This window comes from Trichomonas vaginalis, chromosome IV (genome assembly GCF_026262505.1).
Source record: "Trichomonas vaginalis G3 chromosome IV, whole genome shotgun sequence".
In the NCBI taxonomy this organism is placed as follows: Eukaryota; Parabasalia; order Trichomonadida; family Trichomonadidae; genus Trichomonas; species Trichomonas vaginalis.
The window spans coordinates 15718181-15734506 of NC_067206.1; the positions used below are offsets into that span (position 1 = coordinate 15718181).

A 16326-nucleotide genomic window follows, 5' to 3' on the forward strand; every position below is an offset into this window, starting at 1 on the left:
GTGAATCAATAATATCAAACCAATAACCATTAGAACCAGATATATTTCTCATGTTTTCTTTTCTCGAAGTCCATCGTAAATTTGAAATGTGATAATCTCCTCTATCTCTATTTATATGATCGACTTCACGAAGCCCATCAGGATTAGGAATGAAAGTTTCAGCAACTATTCTATGTTTAAATAGTTTATGTTTGTTAAGATTAACACAAATATAACCATCCCGTCAAATTCACAAACTCTTTTATTAGATATTCTTCTTATAGTATAAGGAAATTCAGTGAAAATTTCATATTCGCTATCATGTTCGAGTGCTTGCCAGCTCATCTTTATATAAAAATAAAAAAATATGAAAAATAAAAAATTAACTAGATTTATTTTTATCGTTCAAGACAAAAATAAACTTTTCATATTAAATTATGTAAGCGTTTGAATTTACTATATGTAATGCACGTTCTTTTGTTATTTACATCATAAACGTTAACATATAATGAACCATTTATGTTTTCATTAATGTATAGTTCTTTATACTGACGACCGTTATAATAATAAAACAAATCTGCATCGATGTCGTAAAATAAATCCTCAAATTCATGATTTCCGTAATGTGAAACAGTAATTGAATTTTCACTGATTTCATCAACGAAATTATATTCTACTCCATTTGCTTTACTTCTATTTCTATTATTTGTAGAACTTGAACACCAATGTAGATTATCAATCTATTATTATTTCTAACTTTATCGTAATGGTCAACTTCCCCAAAACTATCAGGATTATCAATCCACTGAATAGCTATTAATCTATGTTTAAGATATTTTTTACCGTTAAGGGTTAATCTTATATATCCATTCTTTTCTTCATACTCACTGACAGTCTTTCCGTTTTTCTTCCTTCTTATTTGATACGGATATTCAGTGTTTATTTCATAATCTTCATCAGCTACTAATGTTTCCCAGTTATTTTCCATCGTTTTATAAAAATAAAAAAATCAGAAAATTAAAAATTAACTACATTTATTTTTTTACTCTTCACCTCCATCAGCAGCTAAATTATAATCATCAATTCTAACAGCAGGGATGCCGGCTGGTCTAACTTGAATAGCGAAACAAGCATTTCTAAGAAATCCTAATAAAGGTTTGACAGTGTATTTTTCGCTTATATTTGTATCATCAGCTTTAACAGCTAATTTATAAGTAATTGGTGCCGTTGATGTTTGACCCTGTTGAAATGTGAAATCAGTTTCAGTCGGGAATCCACAGAGGAAATGAGTGTTATCGTATGATTCATATAAATGTTTAACGCTTCCATCATCAATTAACGACCTCATCACATCTTCATTAAATCCTATCATATCGTTATTTGTATTGCATGCATTAGCAACCATTTCATAGAACACAGGACCATAAGAGCTTTCGGGTTCAGCTGGCATACTTCCATAAGCGCCCATTGATAATTGAAGGGTTTCAAATTGAGGATTTTCGAAATTCACGATATAATTATCATTCTTCCTAAATAAAGCCCAAATGCTTTTAACGTTAATTGGTGTATAAGCTGCTGTGAACATTGCTGATGGTGAACCTTTACTGAACGAACCGTCCATAGGAATCCAGTCCATTACTTTAATTGGAAAACATAAAGCTTGTGATGTATAATGATCGACTAATTCATTGTAAATATTTGGATCGAGTGAAAATGCTTTCGGATGAATGAAGCAATCAATGAATTCAGCTGATTTCTTCGTTAATCTTTGTTCAACTGTTGAAACAGTAATTTCACCATTTGATTTAGAAACTGCTGTTATCATATTGAATGGTTCATTCCATGGAACAAATTTATTAGTTGGTGGGTCATAATTATCTTTTACCTGACTGATTAAAGAAGGATTATGAGCTAAAATATCTTCTACCGGCAGTGCTGTTACCTGGAATGCATCGCTACTAAATTTAACCTTTAACTGAATGTTGCCTGCAAAAGCAGGAATAAATCTAATAACTTCTAGAATAAGGAATTTACGACATGGAATCTTTATTTTAATGTCAAAATTAATTTCAGCGCCTGCAGCTAAAGGTCCTGAGATAATTTGACCTGTTCGAACTGTTCCAGAACGTTTTCATACATCTTTATGTCTCGTTTTTGAGAAAAAATCAACTTTCTTTATTTGTTCTGTAGTCTGTGAATTAGAAATGATATATGCTTCTTCTCTTGCGTTATCCTGACTATAAATAACTCTTCCATTTGCTAATAACTGATAAGCGCTAATGGTGTAAATTGATTCATCAAAAACGCCAAAGAAACATGGAGAATTAGTATTTGGAATTGATGAGCCAGTAATAGCATTATCAATGATATATTTACTTTTATAGGTAGTTGTAAGGAATGTGTTATAAAGGTCTAGCATATTTTCACCTGGCGGAGATAAATTGAATGTGACCCAGTTATGATCCTTTGCGCTTCCTGGTTGTGATGGAATTTTAGCATCGATATATCTTCTATTATTATCACCAATATTAATTGCATTATCGATTACATCAAAATATGAACGAATTTGATGGATATGTTCAGCTGGTGTAAATTCGTTAAGCTGTTCGTTTTGCATGTTTTATGTTAGATAAAAATATTTATTTAGTTTAATATTCTAACTCTTCTTCTTAGTTGAGGAATTTGTTTCTTTTGTTCAAAAAAGAAATTCGTGAGCAGATATTAACAGAACTAAAGACATCAAAAACAGAAGAAAAACCAGAAAAACCAAAAAGGAAATTAAGTGAAAAGCAGTTAGCCGCATTAGCTGCAGGAAGAGAGAAGAACCCGCGAATGAAAGCAAAAAGAGAACGTGAGGCTAAAGAAAAGGCGGAGAAGGAAAAGGCTGAATCCATTGAGAAGAAAGAATAAATGATATATTTTTGTTTGTAATAAATGTATAGACAAGTACCTTTAACAGTTGCTTTTAGTTCTGAAGACGAAAATGTTAAAATAAATGAAATAGAATCACATTTAAATTACCTATTGACTGGTCTGTTAATATAAACGAAAAATATATTGGTTTATCAAGTATGTATATAACACGAGGATTTAGAAAGGTTGAATTTGAGCTCGAAGTTGTTGTTATAAACGAAACTCAAGAATTTAAGCAAACTATTCACATATATAAATATTTCAAAGACGACACAACATTATATGAATGCATGAGTGATTTTAACGAAATTTTCGAAAAGAAATTTAACAAAAACGCTTTAGGATTAAATGTGTATCTTGATAAATTAAAAGAAGAAGGAATTCAACCACAAATTATAGACTTTCATTATGAATTTATTGAACAAATAGATGATTCACATACATGCACATTTGTTATATACTCACCGTTTAATGAAATAGCAGAAAAGAGACAAAGTGATTTTAGGATAGGTTTTAAAATTTCTCAGTATAATGAAGACTTCATGAATGTATTTAATTATAAACCAGGAGAAGAACGAACAGTATTATTACCAATAATAACATATAATGCATGGGACAGAAAACAAGTCATCTTATATTCAAATATCGCTAAAGGGGTTGAAAATGAATTTATCGGTCATACTAGATCGACGCCATTAACAAATATTAAATATTATAAGTTATCAGGAAATAATAGAGAGTTTTGGATTGATATGTATTCTACACATGATCATAAATGCCCCGTTGTGTTACCCGAAGACGGAAAGGATGTTTTCTTCCTTGAGGCTCAGTTACTGAATTCAACTATCGCAACTTTATAAGAAAATTCATGAGACCCAAAGGGTCTGAGCCACTAAGCGGCGAGAGCCCTATGGGCTCAGAGTCACGGAGTGACTAGGTTAGAAATGAGGTTAGATATCGGGTTAGATATACCCTAAAATTAATTTTATCATTTATGAAAAATTTAGTATAAGGTCGATGAAAAAATGAGCGTTTTTAAAAAACCGCCGTTTGAGAGGAAAATTGAGAGCCCCGTGTAATGCATGAAAAATAGCGTGACTTCATTTTTGACAGTTTACAAATGTAAAGTGTTGCATCCTTAAAAACTTGGAAATATATACATTCATGAATTATCTTGTATATTAATTGAAAATCCATAAAACCCTAACAATATTTTTTCTTACAAAAAAACTATAAAAATATAAATAAAATTAATCGTTAAATAAAAATATTTGATATTAGAATTTTATTGGAAAAATAAAAAACTTAATATTTTAAAGAAATACTTAAATACTTGAATGTTTTAACTTTTACATTATCATATAGACTCTCAAATTATTGATTGGAAACGTTTTGAGGGTTATCAATTTAAAAAAATTGTGAGTTTTTTAAATTTTTGGCAATGAGTTTTAAAAATTTGTGAGTGAGAATGTGTGTTGATGCTTGGCACTTTGAAGGGAAGATGTTCTGGGTTCACAATTATTAATGGGATAAATAAAATGATTATAAATATAATATATTAGAAAATAATTTGCAAAATCTCTCCATTTTTATAAATTTAATAATAGAAGTTGATCTATATAGAAAGAGCGTTTTATCTATTAAGTTTTTGGCTTTTGCCTTCAAATCATTAATATAATTTTTTCAAAAAATTGTTTTATTTAAAATAAACAAATTTTATCAAATAACTAGTATTTTTAAATTATCTTTTGAAAAATTGAAAAATTTACAAATTAAAAAATGGAAGACATCTTGGTTCGTCTCGAAAACCCAGAAGATCTTAAAACTTTTCAACTCCCAACCGTTCCCGCCGATCAGGTTCTCAACGTAATTGAAGAAAAATATCAAGAATACATTAATAATCCAAATGTAACTCTCGAAGATACGGCAAAAACACTTTCAATAGGAAAAGAACGTTTGAAAAAAATTTTCGTACTACTCGGCTATCCAATAAAAGAAAGAGGAAGACCAAAGAAAAAAATTTTTGAGGAAGATGTATACAAAATTTTGGAAATTAAAGCACAATATGACATTGGATACAAAAGGATCAAAGAATCATATTTCGAAAAAGTCGAAAGATTTACATTCAACGATGCTTTCAAAATTTTCAATCAACAACATTTGTTTACATTTCACAGGCATCAGAAAATCGACGAACATCCACATGAATACGTTGCTCAATATGTTAATCAATTGTGGCATACTGATTTGAAATTTCTGAAGGACGATAACGGTAACCTTCAATATTTAATTTCATTTCTTGATGACAGAAGCAGATACATTATTTGCTGGGATGTTTTCGATACAAAAGAAATGAAAAATACTGCCAGAGTATTTCGTCACGCAATTGATTTAGTCAAATTAGTTCCACATGGAATTCTCACAGATAATGGAACAGAATTCATTGGAAAAGATTTTGAAGCGGTTTGCCAAGAATTCAATATAAAACATTTCAAAACTCATCCGTACTCTCCAGAGGAAAATGGAAAAATTGAAAGGAGTTGGGAGACTCTTTTCAAGACAAACCCTGGAGTGAACGTCTTTGAGTTCATCCCCAATGTTGTTTCCCAGTATAATAGGGTATGGAAACACTCCGCATTATTCAAACTCTTTGGGGAGAAATTGACTCCATTTGAGGCCTGGGAAAGAGGCCCCAAATGGACAAAAGATCTCTGCGCTGAACCAGGCTTCGAAAAAAATCTTAGAGATTAACAAATAATTTCAAAAACAAGAAAATTCAAAAAATCACAAAAAGGAAGTTAAGGAATAAACACTTACATTTATTACATTTGGATTTTTTAAATTCAGTATTATTTTTAGAAATAAGATAATATAGTTCTAAATAAAACAAAGAATGTTAAGAATGAAGAAGGAATTAGCGGATGCAGCCGAAGCACACTCACAAATTACTCTCAATATCCACTCAAATCATACAAAGTTTTGTCGAATAGTTTGATATAAAGACAAAAAATTTACAATTTTTAATTAAATCCGAACAATCTTACATATGCAGCTGAAGCACACTCACAAATTACTCTCAATATCCACTCAAATCATACAAAGTTTTGTCGAATAGTTTGATATAAAGACAAAAAATTTACAATTTTTAATTAAATCCGAACAATCTTACATATGCAGCTGAAGCACACTCACAAATTACTCTCAATATCCACTCAAATCATACAAAGTTTTATATTTTCATTTTATTGTTTCTTAATAAAGAATTTACTTTAATATTCTTAATTGTTTTCTTTTTTATATTTAATTTTGATATCTATTTTAAAAAACTTATACAAATTCGAGTCAGCTAATAATTTAATTGAAAAAATAAAAAGAAAACATATAATTTTTAATCCGTCTAATTGAATAAGCAATATTATAAATATTATGTTAAACGGTTAATTTTTTCTCAAAAAAATTATTTCGAATTTCCGAAATTTTTGACATTTTGGCTGAGAACTATGGTCTGCGAGGTACATAGATAGAATCAGTACCTCGCAGACTATAGTTCTCTATATGGCGCCGAAAATTTTTTGGTGAAATGTCGTCGCATTTCACCAAAAATTTTTCGGCGCCATAGGAAGAATTGGAGGGTGTGAGATACTATTACATGCTATAGTACTCACACCCTCCAACTCCCAATCAAAATCGCATAAAATTTGCTACTTATCTTCAGATTACCTCCCATTATAAAATATATCATTGCTATCTCATCGTACTATATTTCCACCCTATTGTATTTAAAAATATAAAATTTTTTGATAATATATTTTTATATCTTGAATTTTCAAACAATATATTCACAGATAATATAATGGGAAATCTATCTCAACCTAGCCTTAAAGTACCAAACTCCTGCTTGCATTCTCACTCACAAATATTAAACATCCATCTCCAAAAAACTAAATTCTTCACAATTTTTTTAAAATTGAGAACATAAAAAACGTATGCATTCAATAATTTAAGATACTAACAAATATTAAAAACTTCAAAATATCAGATATTAACGTTTTTCAATTAAAAAAAATATCATTTTGCTTTTCAATTCGAACATAAATCTTAAATATTTTTAATTAATATCTGATTTACAGCATTATTATCCATTTATAAATCTGACAAATAAATGACAAAACCATCAGAAATAGTATCACTTTTTGTCAAAAGTGAAGTCACGCTATTTTTCATGCACAACACCCCGATGTATACTTTTTGACATTGTCAAAAACTTTGAAAGGACTAAAAAAATTTAGTGTCAGAAAGTTTACAAATGTATACTTTCTGACAAACAGACTCTCAGAAAGTACTCAAACTGCGGTTTTTAATTTCCGCACTTTTTTGGCGACCTTATACAGAAATTAAAAATTTTTTGAGTTAATTTATTTTTTTAAAAATATTTTTTTACTCTGGGTGTTAAAATCTATGATAAAAAAAATAAATAAAAAAATTTTAACGTTAATTTTTAAGTTTATTTTAAAAAAATTATTTTTTTTATTTTGTAAAGTGTCAAAAATTTTAACGTTAATTTTTAAGTTTATTTTTTTAAAAATTATTTTTTTATTTTTTGTAAATGTCAAATGCATTTTACGTGTCAAACGGTTTTTGCAAATTCTAGTAATTTTGGTTCCGAGGGGCGTAGACCCTTGGTACCCAATTACTAGATACTAACTATGCTTATGGACTGAATCAAGGAAGTACAAGAGCGATAAAAATTTGAAATCTCAAATAAGATGCAGATTAAATAATGGATATGTGACCAAAATGAATTTACAAACACAATATAGAGTATATATATAGATACCTCATGGTATTCAAAATGAAATAAAACAAAATTTTTGAAATTCATATCTTATATAAAACATATTATACCTCAATACTATATGAGTAAATATGGCTTAATTAGTATAGATATATGTTATATTTGGCCCCCAATATAAATTCTATGTTTTCGGGAAAATTAAAGGTCCAATCTGTGTATGATAAATTTTACCTCATATGGCACCGCCCCCACATTAACAGTCGCACCAAACTTCAAAATTTCGATGAAATGCAATAAGGAGTTTTGCGGCAAATTTCATACGTTTGTTTTGTAAATCAACTCAGATGGCAATGACAATGGCGTGCTAATGCAATTCAATTCGTCCGTCATATCTTTGACGAGATGCTTAAAATGCGTTTCGTCCGGAGGGGACAAAAGCGTTAATCCACCTCCTTTCTGACCTTTTTGCCAAGGACGACATGTAGCTGTTCCCATTATAGCCCGTGCTACTGTAGACTTGGAAATTACATAGGCTCTGCGAATCGTATCAAACGATTCGCCATTCATTCTACGCAAAGCTAAATTAAGTTGATCCTAAGTGACGACTCCTGTATTTTTGTAATAAAGAAGCTCCTGGTATTCGGGCGATTGCATGAAGCACTGCATTTTTTAGTAAACATTCTCTTTTGAATTTTGGTCTTCGATCATGAAAACACATTCAATTTTTTCAAATGATTTTTTGTCTTCAATTCACGAGAAAAGATGTTATATAAGAAAACGATAAAAACGGTTTGATAGAAAAGTGACAACTTTACGTGTCAAAAATAGAAAAAGTGTCATTTTATTCGTAATATTAAAATGAATCATCATAATCTTCTTCATAAGGGTCTTCATAATCTTCTTGATATTCTTCTTCATAATTTACTTCGTATTCTTCTTCTTCATTACTATCTTCTTCTATTTCAACCGGATTCGCCTTATTTTCTTCTTCTTCAACTTCCTCGCCTTCTTTTTCCCATTCATCTTCTTCGATTCCTTGGAGCTCTGGCATCTCATTGGCCATAAGTGAACCTGGAAGAAAATCTTGAGAGACTCCATCCACAATCCATTTTGCCGGCATTCCCCTCTTCCAAATTGGAAGTTTCTTCCACATTTCAGATGGGCTATAGTGAATTTGTTTTCCATTCACATAATGAGTTGGTAATGCTAGATGAGGTTTAGCATTATAGTACTCAACCCATTGTTGAATCTTTGCCCATGACAACTCTCTGCTCTCTATGTTAGGCCACAAGCGCTCGATTTTCCCATTTTGGTATGGGCAATGGGGGACAATATATACATTATTGATTCCCCGAACCCTCATAGCCTTTAGGAACTCGCCTTTATTCTCGCCGCCATTATCGGACCAAATTGTATGTGGTGGTCCATAACGGGCTATTGCTCTCTTAATTACTTTCACTGTTTGGCTAGCATGTTTTGACGAAAGATGCTGCCATTCTATGATGAGCCTTGTGCAGTCATCAATCACAGCATAAAGAATCTGACTTCTCTTTTTGCCAAGAAAGTGGATATCAACGTGCCATATTTGGTTAGGAAAGGCAGCTAAGTATCTTGTCTTTCCTTTTGGCCGATAGGATCCCCTTGGACGTGCCAAGCCTAGCTCTCTAAAAGCTCTTTCTACCATATGTCTTGAGGGGGGATGTGGAAGAGGGTTTGTAAGATATTTAATGTTCCTCAGCTCAGATGGAAATGATAATGGAGACTCTTCAATCATAAGTCCGGAAGGAATTGTAGAAGAAATTTGATTCAGGGGCTTAAAACGTTCAATAGCGGAGAACCATGCTTGGGTAGGCGTTGGCTGTGGAACAATACCCGTCTTCATGTCCAAAAATGCCTCAAAATGAGATTTGGCATATTCGATATCTTTATTTATTTGGTTATAGGCGGAGATTATTCCAAGATGGCCATGCTGCTCAATTAGGCTTCTAATAGTTACCTTAAGATCTTTTGGTACATTAACTTTGGGTCTCCCGCGCTTAAGGGGAATAGACACAGATGGGTGAGGCTGAGGCTGAGTATTGGCAGAGAGCTGTTGCTGTGGGGGAGTGTTGGCAGAGAGCTGGCGTTGTGGGGGAGTGTTGGCAGAGAGCTGGCGTTGTGTCTGGGTGTTGGCAGAGAGCTGGCGTTGTGTCTGGGTGTTGGCAGAGAGTTGTTGCTGTGGAAGAGAGTTGGCAGAGAGCTGGCGTTGTGGGGGAGTGCTGGCAGAGAGTTGTGGCTGTGGGGGAGTGTTGGTACTGCTGGCTAATGAAAGCTGGCGTTGAAGAGGAGCGTTGGCAGAGAGCTGGCGTTGTGGCGGGGTGTTGGCAGAAAGTGGGCTTTGTAGAGGAGCGTTGGCTGTTGAGAGCTGTTGCTGTGGAACAGAGTTGGTAGTGCTGGCTGATGAAAGCTGGCGTTGTAGAGGAGTGCTGGCTGATGAGGGTTCTTCCTGTATACGAGAGTCGTTTGAACTTTGTAATATCAAATAATCGGTAAGGAGAGTGTCATCTCTGTGTTTCAAAATGGATGAACACTCGTAGAGTCGATTATTATATTTAATGTAGAAAGTAGTAAACTCTTGAAGTTTGTATGTATGATGTAAGTACTCTTCAATAGTAATTAGTCTATTACATAAGAGAGCTTTGTAAAATGTTATCTTGTTAATTGATGAACGAATAGTGTTGTTGACTAATGGAACATTTGTGAGAACAATGGCTAACGGTGTGCGCCTTTGAATCTGTGCTAGAGCTGTTTCAAGCCAAGCTGAATCAACTAAGGTGTACAAATTCATTTTAAACAAATTTGAAATGAAATAATTTGTGAGAATTTGAGAATAATTTAATTATTTCAGAAGTCTATATTGAAAAATATTCTTAACAAAATTAATTTAAATGGTTCAGAAAATAAAAAATTAAAATTAATGGAAAAAACATGATTAGGAATAATTAACAATAATAAATATCATGGTTTTGGATTATTTAAACAGCTATAAAAGAACGAATTTTACAAATTACGATAAAAAAATTATTGAAAAATAATGAAGAGGATAAGGATTTGAATCGAAAATTAAAAGGATGATTATGTGTCAAATTAAATTAAAATAAAAATTTTAGAAGATTTAGACAAGAAATAGTGCAAAGAATTAGAATTAACATAAAAATCGAAAATTTAATAAAGGAGAGATAAAATTATTGTAGTATTCAATTGAAAAATTTTATAAAATAAGGAATATTGGTAAACAAATAAGTTTCATCTAAAAAAAGGAAAATAAAAATATAAAAATTGAAATAAAAACAGAAATATAAAATATTTTTAAAATGCAAAAAAGTTTCATACTAATCGTTTTTGAATAATATTTATCATTGAAAGATTATTGAAAGATATTTTGAAAGAAATCGAAAGAGTTAAGAAATATTGAGAAGAAGGACAATTGAATGAATTTTTGGCCGATTGTGCTATGCAAAGTTGATGATAATTGCAGGAAATTTTGAGATTTTCGAGGTTTTGGAGGGTGTTAGTACTATTATATGTAATAGTATCTCACACCCTCCAATTCATCCTATGGCGTCGAGAAAATTTTGGTGAAATGTCGTCGCATTTCACGAAAATTTCTCGGCGCCATATAGAGAACTAGAGTATGCGAGGTACTGATTCTATCTATGTACCTCACAGACCCTAGTTCTCAGCCAAAATGGCTAAAAATTGCTCACAATTGTTTGCCATGTAAACCGTCACTTTTTGAGGAGATTTGACATTCTGTCAAATCTCCTTTTTTCGTATATAAGAATAATATTAATCACAGTATTACATCAAACAATATTTATTGGGAATTTCTCGCATATGTTCGTACATGAGCAAATACTATACCTTTTGCGAATAAAGAATTTTTTCATAAAAAAATTTTTAGGAATTAGCATATTGGCGTTTTGCGACATTGCCAAACACCAGATTTTAACCCGACATATGAGCATAAGCTCGTATATTGGAATAAACTCGACTTATTCCATATTAAAGTTATTATAATAGTAAGGTACTTAATGTGCAAATCTAATTGAATTAGAAAATGCACATTAAGTGCCTTTTATTGGAATATGTAATACCACATATGGAATACCGAAATCCGAGCATCAATTAGGAATGAACTAGTGCAAATTTTAGAAATACAGTATTATGTTAAATTCAGGATAAAAATTGTTAGAAATTTATATTTACAAATGAGTAAATAAGTATTTTGTAAAGTTTTCGTTTGATTTTCAAGCTTGTTGGAGAAAAATAATGAAAATAATTATTTATTTAAGCAATTTACACTAAAACTTTTTATGGAAATTGTAGTTCTAGCAATGTCCTAGAATTTAATTGTCATTTAAAGTGTGAAATGCATTGATTTGCTAGTGAATGTAAATCGGGAATACAAAATTAATATAAATGAACGAAAAATCTTCTAAGAACATCCTAAAATCAATCACCCTTTGAGTGGCTTTCATAATATATCTAGATGATAAACCAGAAATTGAACCCGCATATGGGTCCCATTAGGATAAATTGTAAACTATTCAAAAATAGTTTACAAAATTAATTTAAGTAATAATAAAATTTTTAATTGAGATAAATTAAAAAATCTTAGGAGAATGTTATGGATTTTCTTCATTGAACCATTCGATAAATGAGCATCTTTGCGAGCCATTTGTGTTCGAGAGTCTTGTACCATAAAGGTGGCATCTCAGCAGTTGAGCATCCCTTCAATGCATTGATATCTGTTGATGGAACAGAGTATGCGACTTCATCATTGATCATGATCCAATATGCACTTTTTGCAAAAAGACCACGTAATGAAAATTGCAATAGGCAACAATTGCAATCAATTGATATCTTTGCCTTTCGACTGTTGGGAGTGTCAACTTTTTCGGGAAGTCAAAGATGACTTGATGAATCAAATCATTCTGCCACTCTCTCTGAATGTCGAAAGTCAAGAATTGTGGCCATGATGTGTTCCTTGTAGTTGACAAATGATATTGAATGGCATGATCGAGATCTGGTTCTCCAATTCTGGTGTGAATCGAGTAGCAATTTGTTTGTTCGTTGGCACTATCACGGTAAGTGATTCGGAAGAGTTGACAGATTCCTGGTATTTGCTCTGCGAGATCTGTGATCAATCTTGTCATCGTGTCATCACAATCTTGTGCCTCATATGTTGAGTTACCAAGTAATGTGGCAAGTTCATGGGGAACGAAGACTAATCCTTTGGACTTCAATGAATTCAAATTTGTAAAGACACTTGACATCTCTGTTACGATGGGAGAGGACTGATTGGCAACCTTCAAAACTTCTGTTCTCACTTCGGATATGTAGAACAGAACCTGTAAACATACGTTCAAATGACACGTATGTCCCATATTATGAAGACCAACAATACCACCTTTAATTGGGTAAAGGTAGTTCGCCTCTTGTGATGACTGTATGATATCGACAGCTTGATGAGCGACAGCAATGATGTTCCGCTTTGATGGTTTCATGGAGGGTGCAACAACAGCAGCGACGGTATCGCTTGAAGGAAGAACCTTTGTTGGTGTAAAATCTTCGAAAAGGAGTAACTCTTCATTATCATTCAGGGGTGATCCATCAATGTTATAATTTGTCAAACCGACTAAACCTGATATGATCAGAGGAAGTGATGTGCGCTCACCTCGAAAACCATTTTTCATGCAGGACCAGCATGACTTGAAACGTGCAAAGAAACGCTCGACAATCTGCCTGTCTTGGGCAATGGCGTTGTTGCGTTCAACGTCTGCTTCTTCGTGGCTTCTCTTCATCACCACGGCAGTAAGGTGATATTTCTGGATTCCAATATAGCCCCGGTCGGCAAGTACAGGATATTGGTAATCATCAAATCCTCGCTTTACTGTCAAAAAATCCGAGACTTTTGACAAATCGAAAATCTCCTTGTCATGGACTGCAGCCATAAACTCAACGTTTTGATGTATGGCTTTTCCATCTGGTGACACGAGGACTTGGAGCTTAATACCGTTGCAGTGGTTTTTTTCATCCCAACTATAAAGCCTCTCTTCCTTTACCGAAGGAATTTTGAAAGGAATTGTAGTGCTGTCTACAGCTGCAACAGCATCAGGGAAGTTTGTAAATTTGTTCTTCATTGAAGTTAACGGTGGACAGTGATTGGGAAGAAAATAGCTCGCAAAGATTGGAAATGCAACATTGGTAGTTCATGTAACTAATTTGGAATAGCATGACTGGGAAATATGTAGCAACGGACATAATGCTGAATAGGGCAAGTATGTGCAGTAATATGTGAGCGTGAGGAAGAGAGACTCGATTGTTGAAAATTTGACCTTCCTTCCTCTTCTGGCCCTTCCACAGTTGGATTCAATAATGTCAGCGAGGTATTCCAACTGTTCATATGTGAAGTTGCACAATGATCGGAGCTGGAGCTTTGGATGCATCCTGATGAATATTGAAATCGAGAACCTGGGCATTGGATTGGTCAATGTCATCTCTTTTGCCTCTTCTTCATTTAATGGCTCTTCATCTGTGTCGGAATTCTCAGGTGTAACAGTAACAACAATGTTCGCCCTTCTGGATTCTTTTATCTTGGTGATGATATCTTCATCGCATGGTTCATCCATGTTGATAAATGAAGTGATTAAAAGATATAAAAATCTTATCAAATTTGAAATAGAGTTCAAAATTAATAAATAATGAAACCCAATCAATTTAATCATATCTAGATATCCTAATATATATCACTTTAAACTTGAAATTAAGAAACTGTGAAGAATTAAAAAACGTTTAAAATGTTTCATACAATTTAATCATATCTATATATTCTAGTATATATCATTTTAAACTCGAAATTAAGAAACTGTGAAGAATTAAAAAAAACGTTTAAACTCTTTTAATAGAAATAGTTTGTTTAAAAAATAAAAGTTTAACTGGTGCATAAGTAAAAATTAGATTCTCGAACTTATTATTATTTTTGATTGAAATATTAAAATAGTATTCCAATCAAAAATAATAATAAGTTCGAGAATCATAATTTTAGAACTTTTTTACATTCTTCACGCCTGTAAAAATATTCCATAATTACAGATTTTATTAATTACTACTTTTTTAGATACATTCTAAAGCTGGCGAAGCAACGCTAAAGTGATGATTAACAGTGAATCACTGCGACGACCCAACATAATATATTGAGATTAATTTTCTAGGTACGGTTGAAATGGCGGAGACCTTCTGGCTGTGCCTCAGAGCCCCTAAAATATTTCAAAAGAAATATTTCTACCATTTCGTCGAAAGATTAATCTCTGACTATGTCCGAGATAGCATCACTCAGGCGAAAGTATTACGCCGAGAATACCGATAGAAGTTTCTATCTAGTATAAGCGCCAGTATTTAGAAAAAACATCTAAAAAAATGAACTATTTGTTCCATTCAATTATCAATTTTTTTTGTGAAAAAAGAAATTTTGAAATTATACTTATAATATTGTTAGCATATATAAAATAAACATTTTGGGAAAAATTATAAAATTTTCCAAAATTTACCATCGAAAATTTTCCCAAATATCCATCAACATCTTTCCCAAAAAATTTCACAGGAAAGTTTGCCAAAGCGGAACCCAACTAATATGTTCAATTCATGACAATTTTATTTTAATTTACTAGGTTTATATAAACTTTTGAACCTTTTATAATGTCTATAGCAACTCAAATCAATTACAATTCATTAATTTATTTGTTTGAGACAAATCATTAATTTATTGATTTTTTTGAAACAAAAAAGGACATAGGAACTATTCAATTTGTTTGTAATCCTTTTTTATCCACACTTGCTGAAAAAATAAAAAAATTAATTGTTATATAAAATATCTTTGTATTTTGATTACATATTCTATATGTGGTATTCCGCAAATCATATTTCATATTCCATATGTGGTATTACATATTCCAATAAAAGGCACTTAATGTGCATTTTCTAATTCAATTAGATTTGCACATTAAGTACCTTACTATTATAATAACTTTAATATGGAATAAGTCGAGTTTATTCCAATATACGAGCTTATGCTCATATGTCGGGTTAAAATCTGGTGTTTGGCAATGTCGCAAAACGCCAATATGCTAATTCCTAAAAATTTTTTTATGAAAAAATTCTTTATTCGCAAAAGGTATAGTATTTGCTCATGTACGAACATATGCGAGAAATTCCCATTTTTTAGACATTTTCTCTTTTGTAAAATGAAATTATGGAAATGATAAAATTCTCTTTTGTAAGTTCATAAATCCAATACTCTGAAATTTCCATTATGGAAATTATTTTCGATGAATAACAAATCTCATAAAATATTACCTTTTCTACGATAATAAAGATATCTGGAACGAATGTATCTATGTGTAACTTGGACTCCAATGAGTGCATGATAAAAATTTTCCGTGAGATTTCCCAGCAACAATCATGAAAAAATATGAACTGGAACGAAACAATAAGAATTACCGAAAAAGTGACAAAACATCAAAAACAGGGAGGGGGTCTCAATTTTTATTACTTATATTATTTTACAATATTTATATAAATACTCTTTATAATATATT

General features: G+C 31.8%; 3 protein-coding genes across 3 annotated transcripts, besides 10 other annotated features; all 3 read right to left on the reverse strand.

Annotated features, from left to right (window-relative positions):
• Nucleotides 1-3749: part of a mobile genetic element that runs on past the window's edge.
• On the reverse strand, nucleotides 2111-2596 carry TVAGG3_0101230 (uncharacterized protein; the record flags this gene model as incomplete). The annotated part of the gene is made up of 1 exon (XM_051222798.1): nucleotides 2111-2596. One exon carries the CDS (start codon nucleotides 2594-2596, stop codon nucleotides 2111-2113), a length of 486 nt encoding a protein of 161 aa, XP_051107784.1.
• An 815-nt stretch (nucleotides 3750-4564) lies between the features above and the next one.
• Nucleotides 4565-4615: a mobile genetic element.
• Nucleotides 4565-4615: a terminal%2Cinverted (terminal inverted repeat of LTR286 transposon ID:TVAGG3_0101240).
• A 57-nt stretch (nucleotides 4616-4672) lies between these two features.
• Nucleotides 4673-5640: a mobile genetic element.
• A 70-nt stretch (nucleotides 5641-5710) lies between these two features.
• Nucleotides 5711-5760: a mobile genetic element.
• Nucleotides 5711-5760: a terminal%2Cinverted (terminal inverted repeat of LTR286 transposon ID:TVAGG3_0101260).
• Nucleotides 5761-8449: 2689 nt separating this feature from the next.
• Nucleotides 8450-8516: a mobile genetic element.
• Nucleotides 8517-8540: 24 nt separating this feature from the next.
• Nucleotides 8541-9561: a mobile genetic element.
• Nucleotides 9562-13003: 3442 nt separating this feature from the next.
• On the reverse strand, nucleotides 13004-13872 carry TVAGG3_0101290 (DDE endonuclease superfamily; the record flags this gene model as incomplete). Its single annotated transcript, XM_051222799.1, has 1 exon — nucleotides 13004-13872. A coding segment is annotated over one exon (869 nt), but the record flags the coding sequence as incomplete, so codon positions are not given.
• Nucleotides 13873-13941: 69 nt separating this feature from the next.
• TVAGG3_0101300 (ZGC:162945 family) lies at nucleotides 13942-14361 on the reverse strand (the record flags this gene model as incomplete). The annotated part of the gene is made up of 1 exon (XM_051222800.1): nucleotides 13942-14361. One exon carries the CDS (start codon nucleotides 14359-14361, stop codon nucleotides 13942-13944), a length of 420 nt encoding a protein of 139 aa, XP_051107786.1.
• Nucleotides 14362-16211: 1850 nt separating this feature from the next.
• Nucleotides 16212-16239: a terminal%2Cinverted (terminal inverted repeat of MuDR-2B_TvMULE3 transposon ID:TVAGG3_0101310).
• Nucleotides 16212-16326: part of a mobile genetic element that runs on past the window's edge.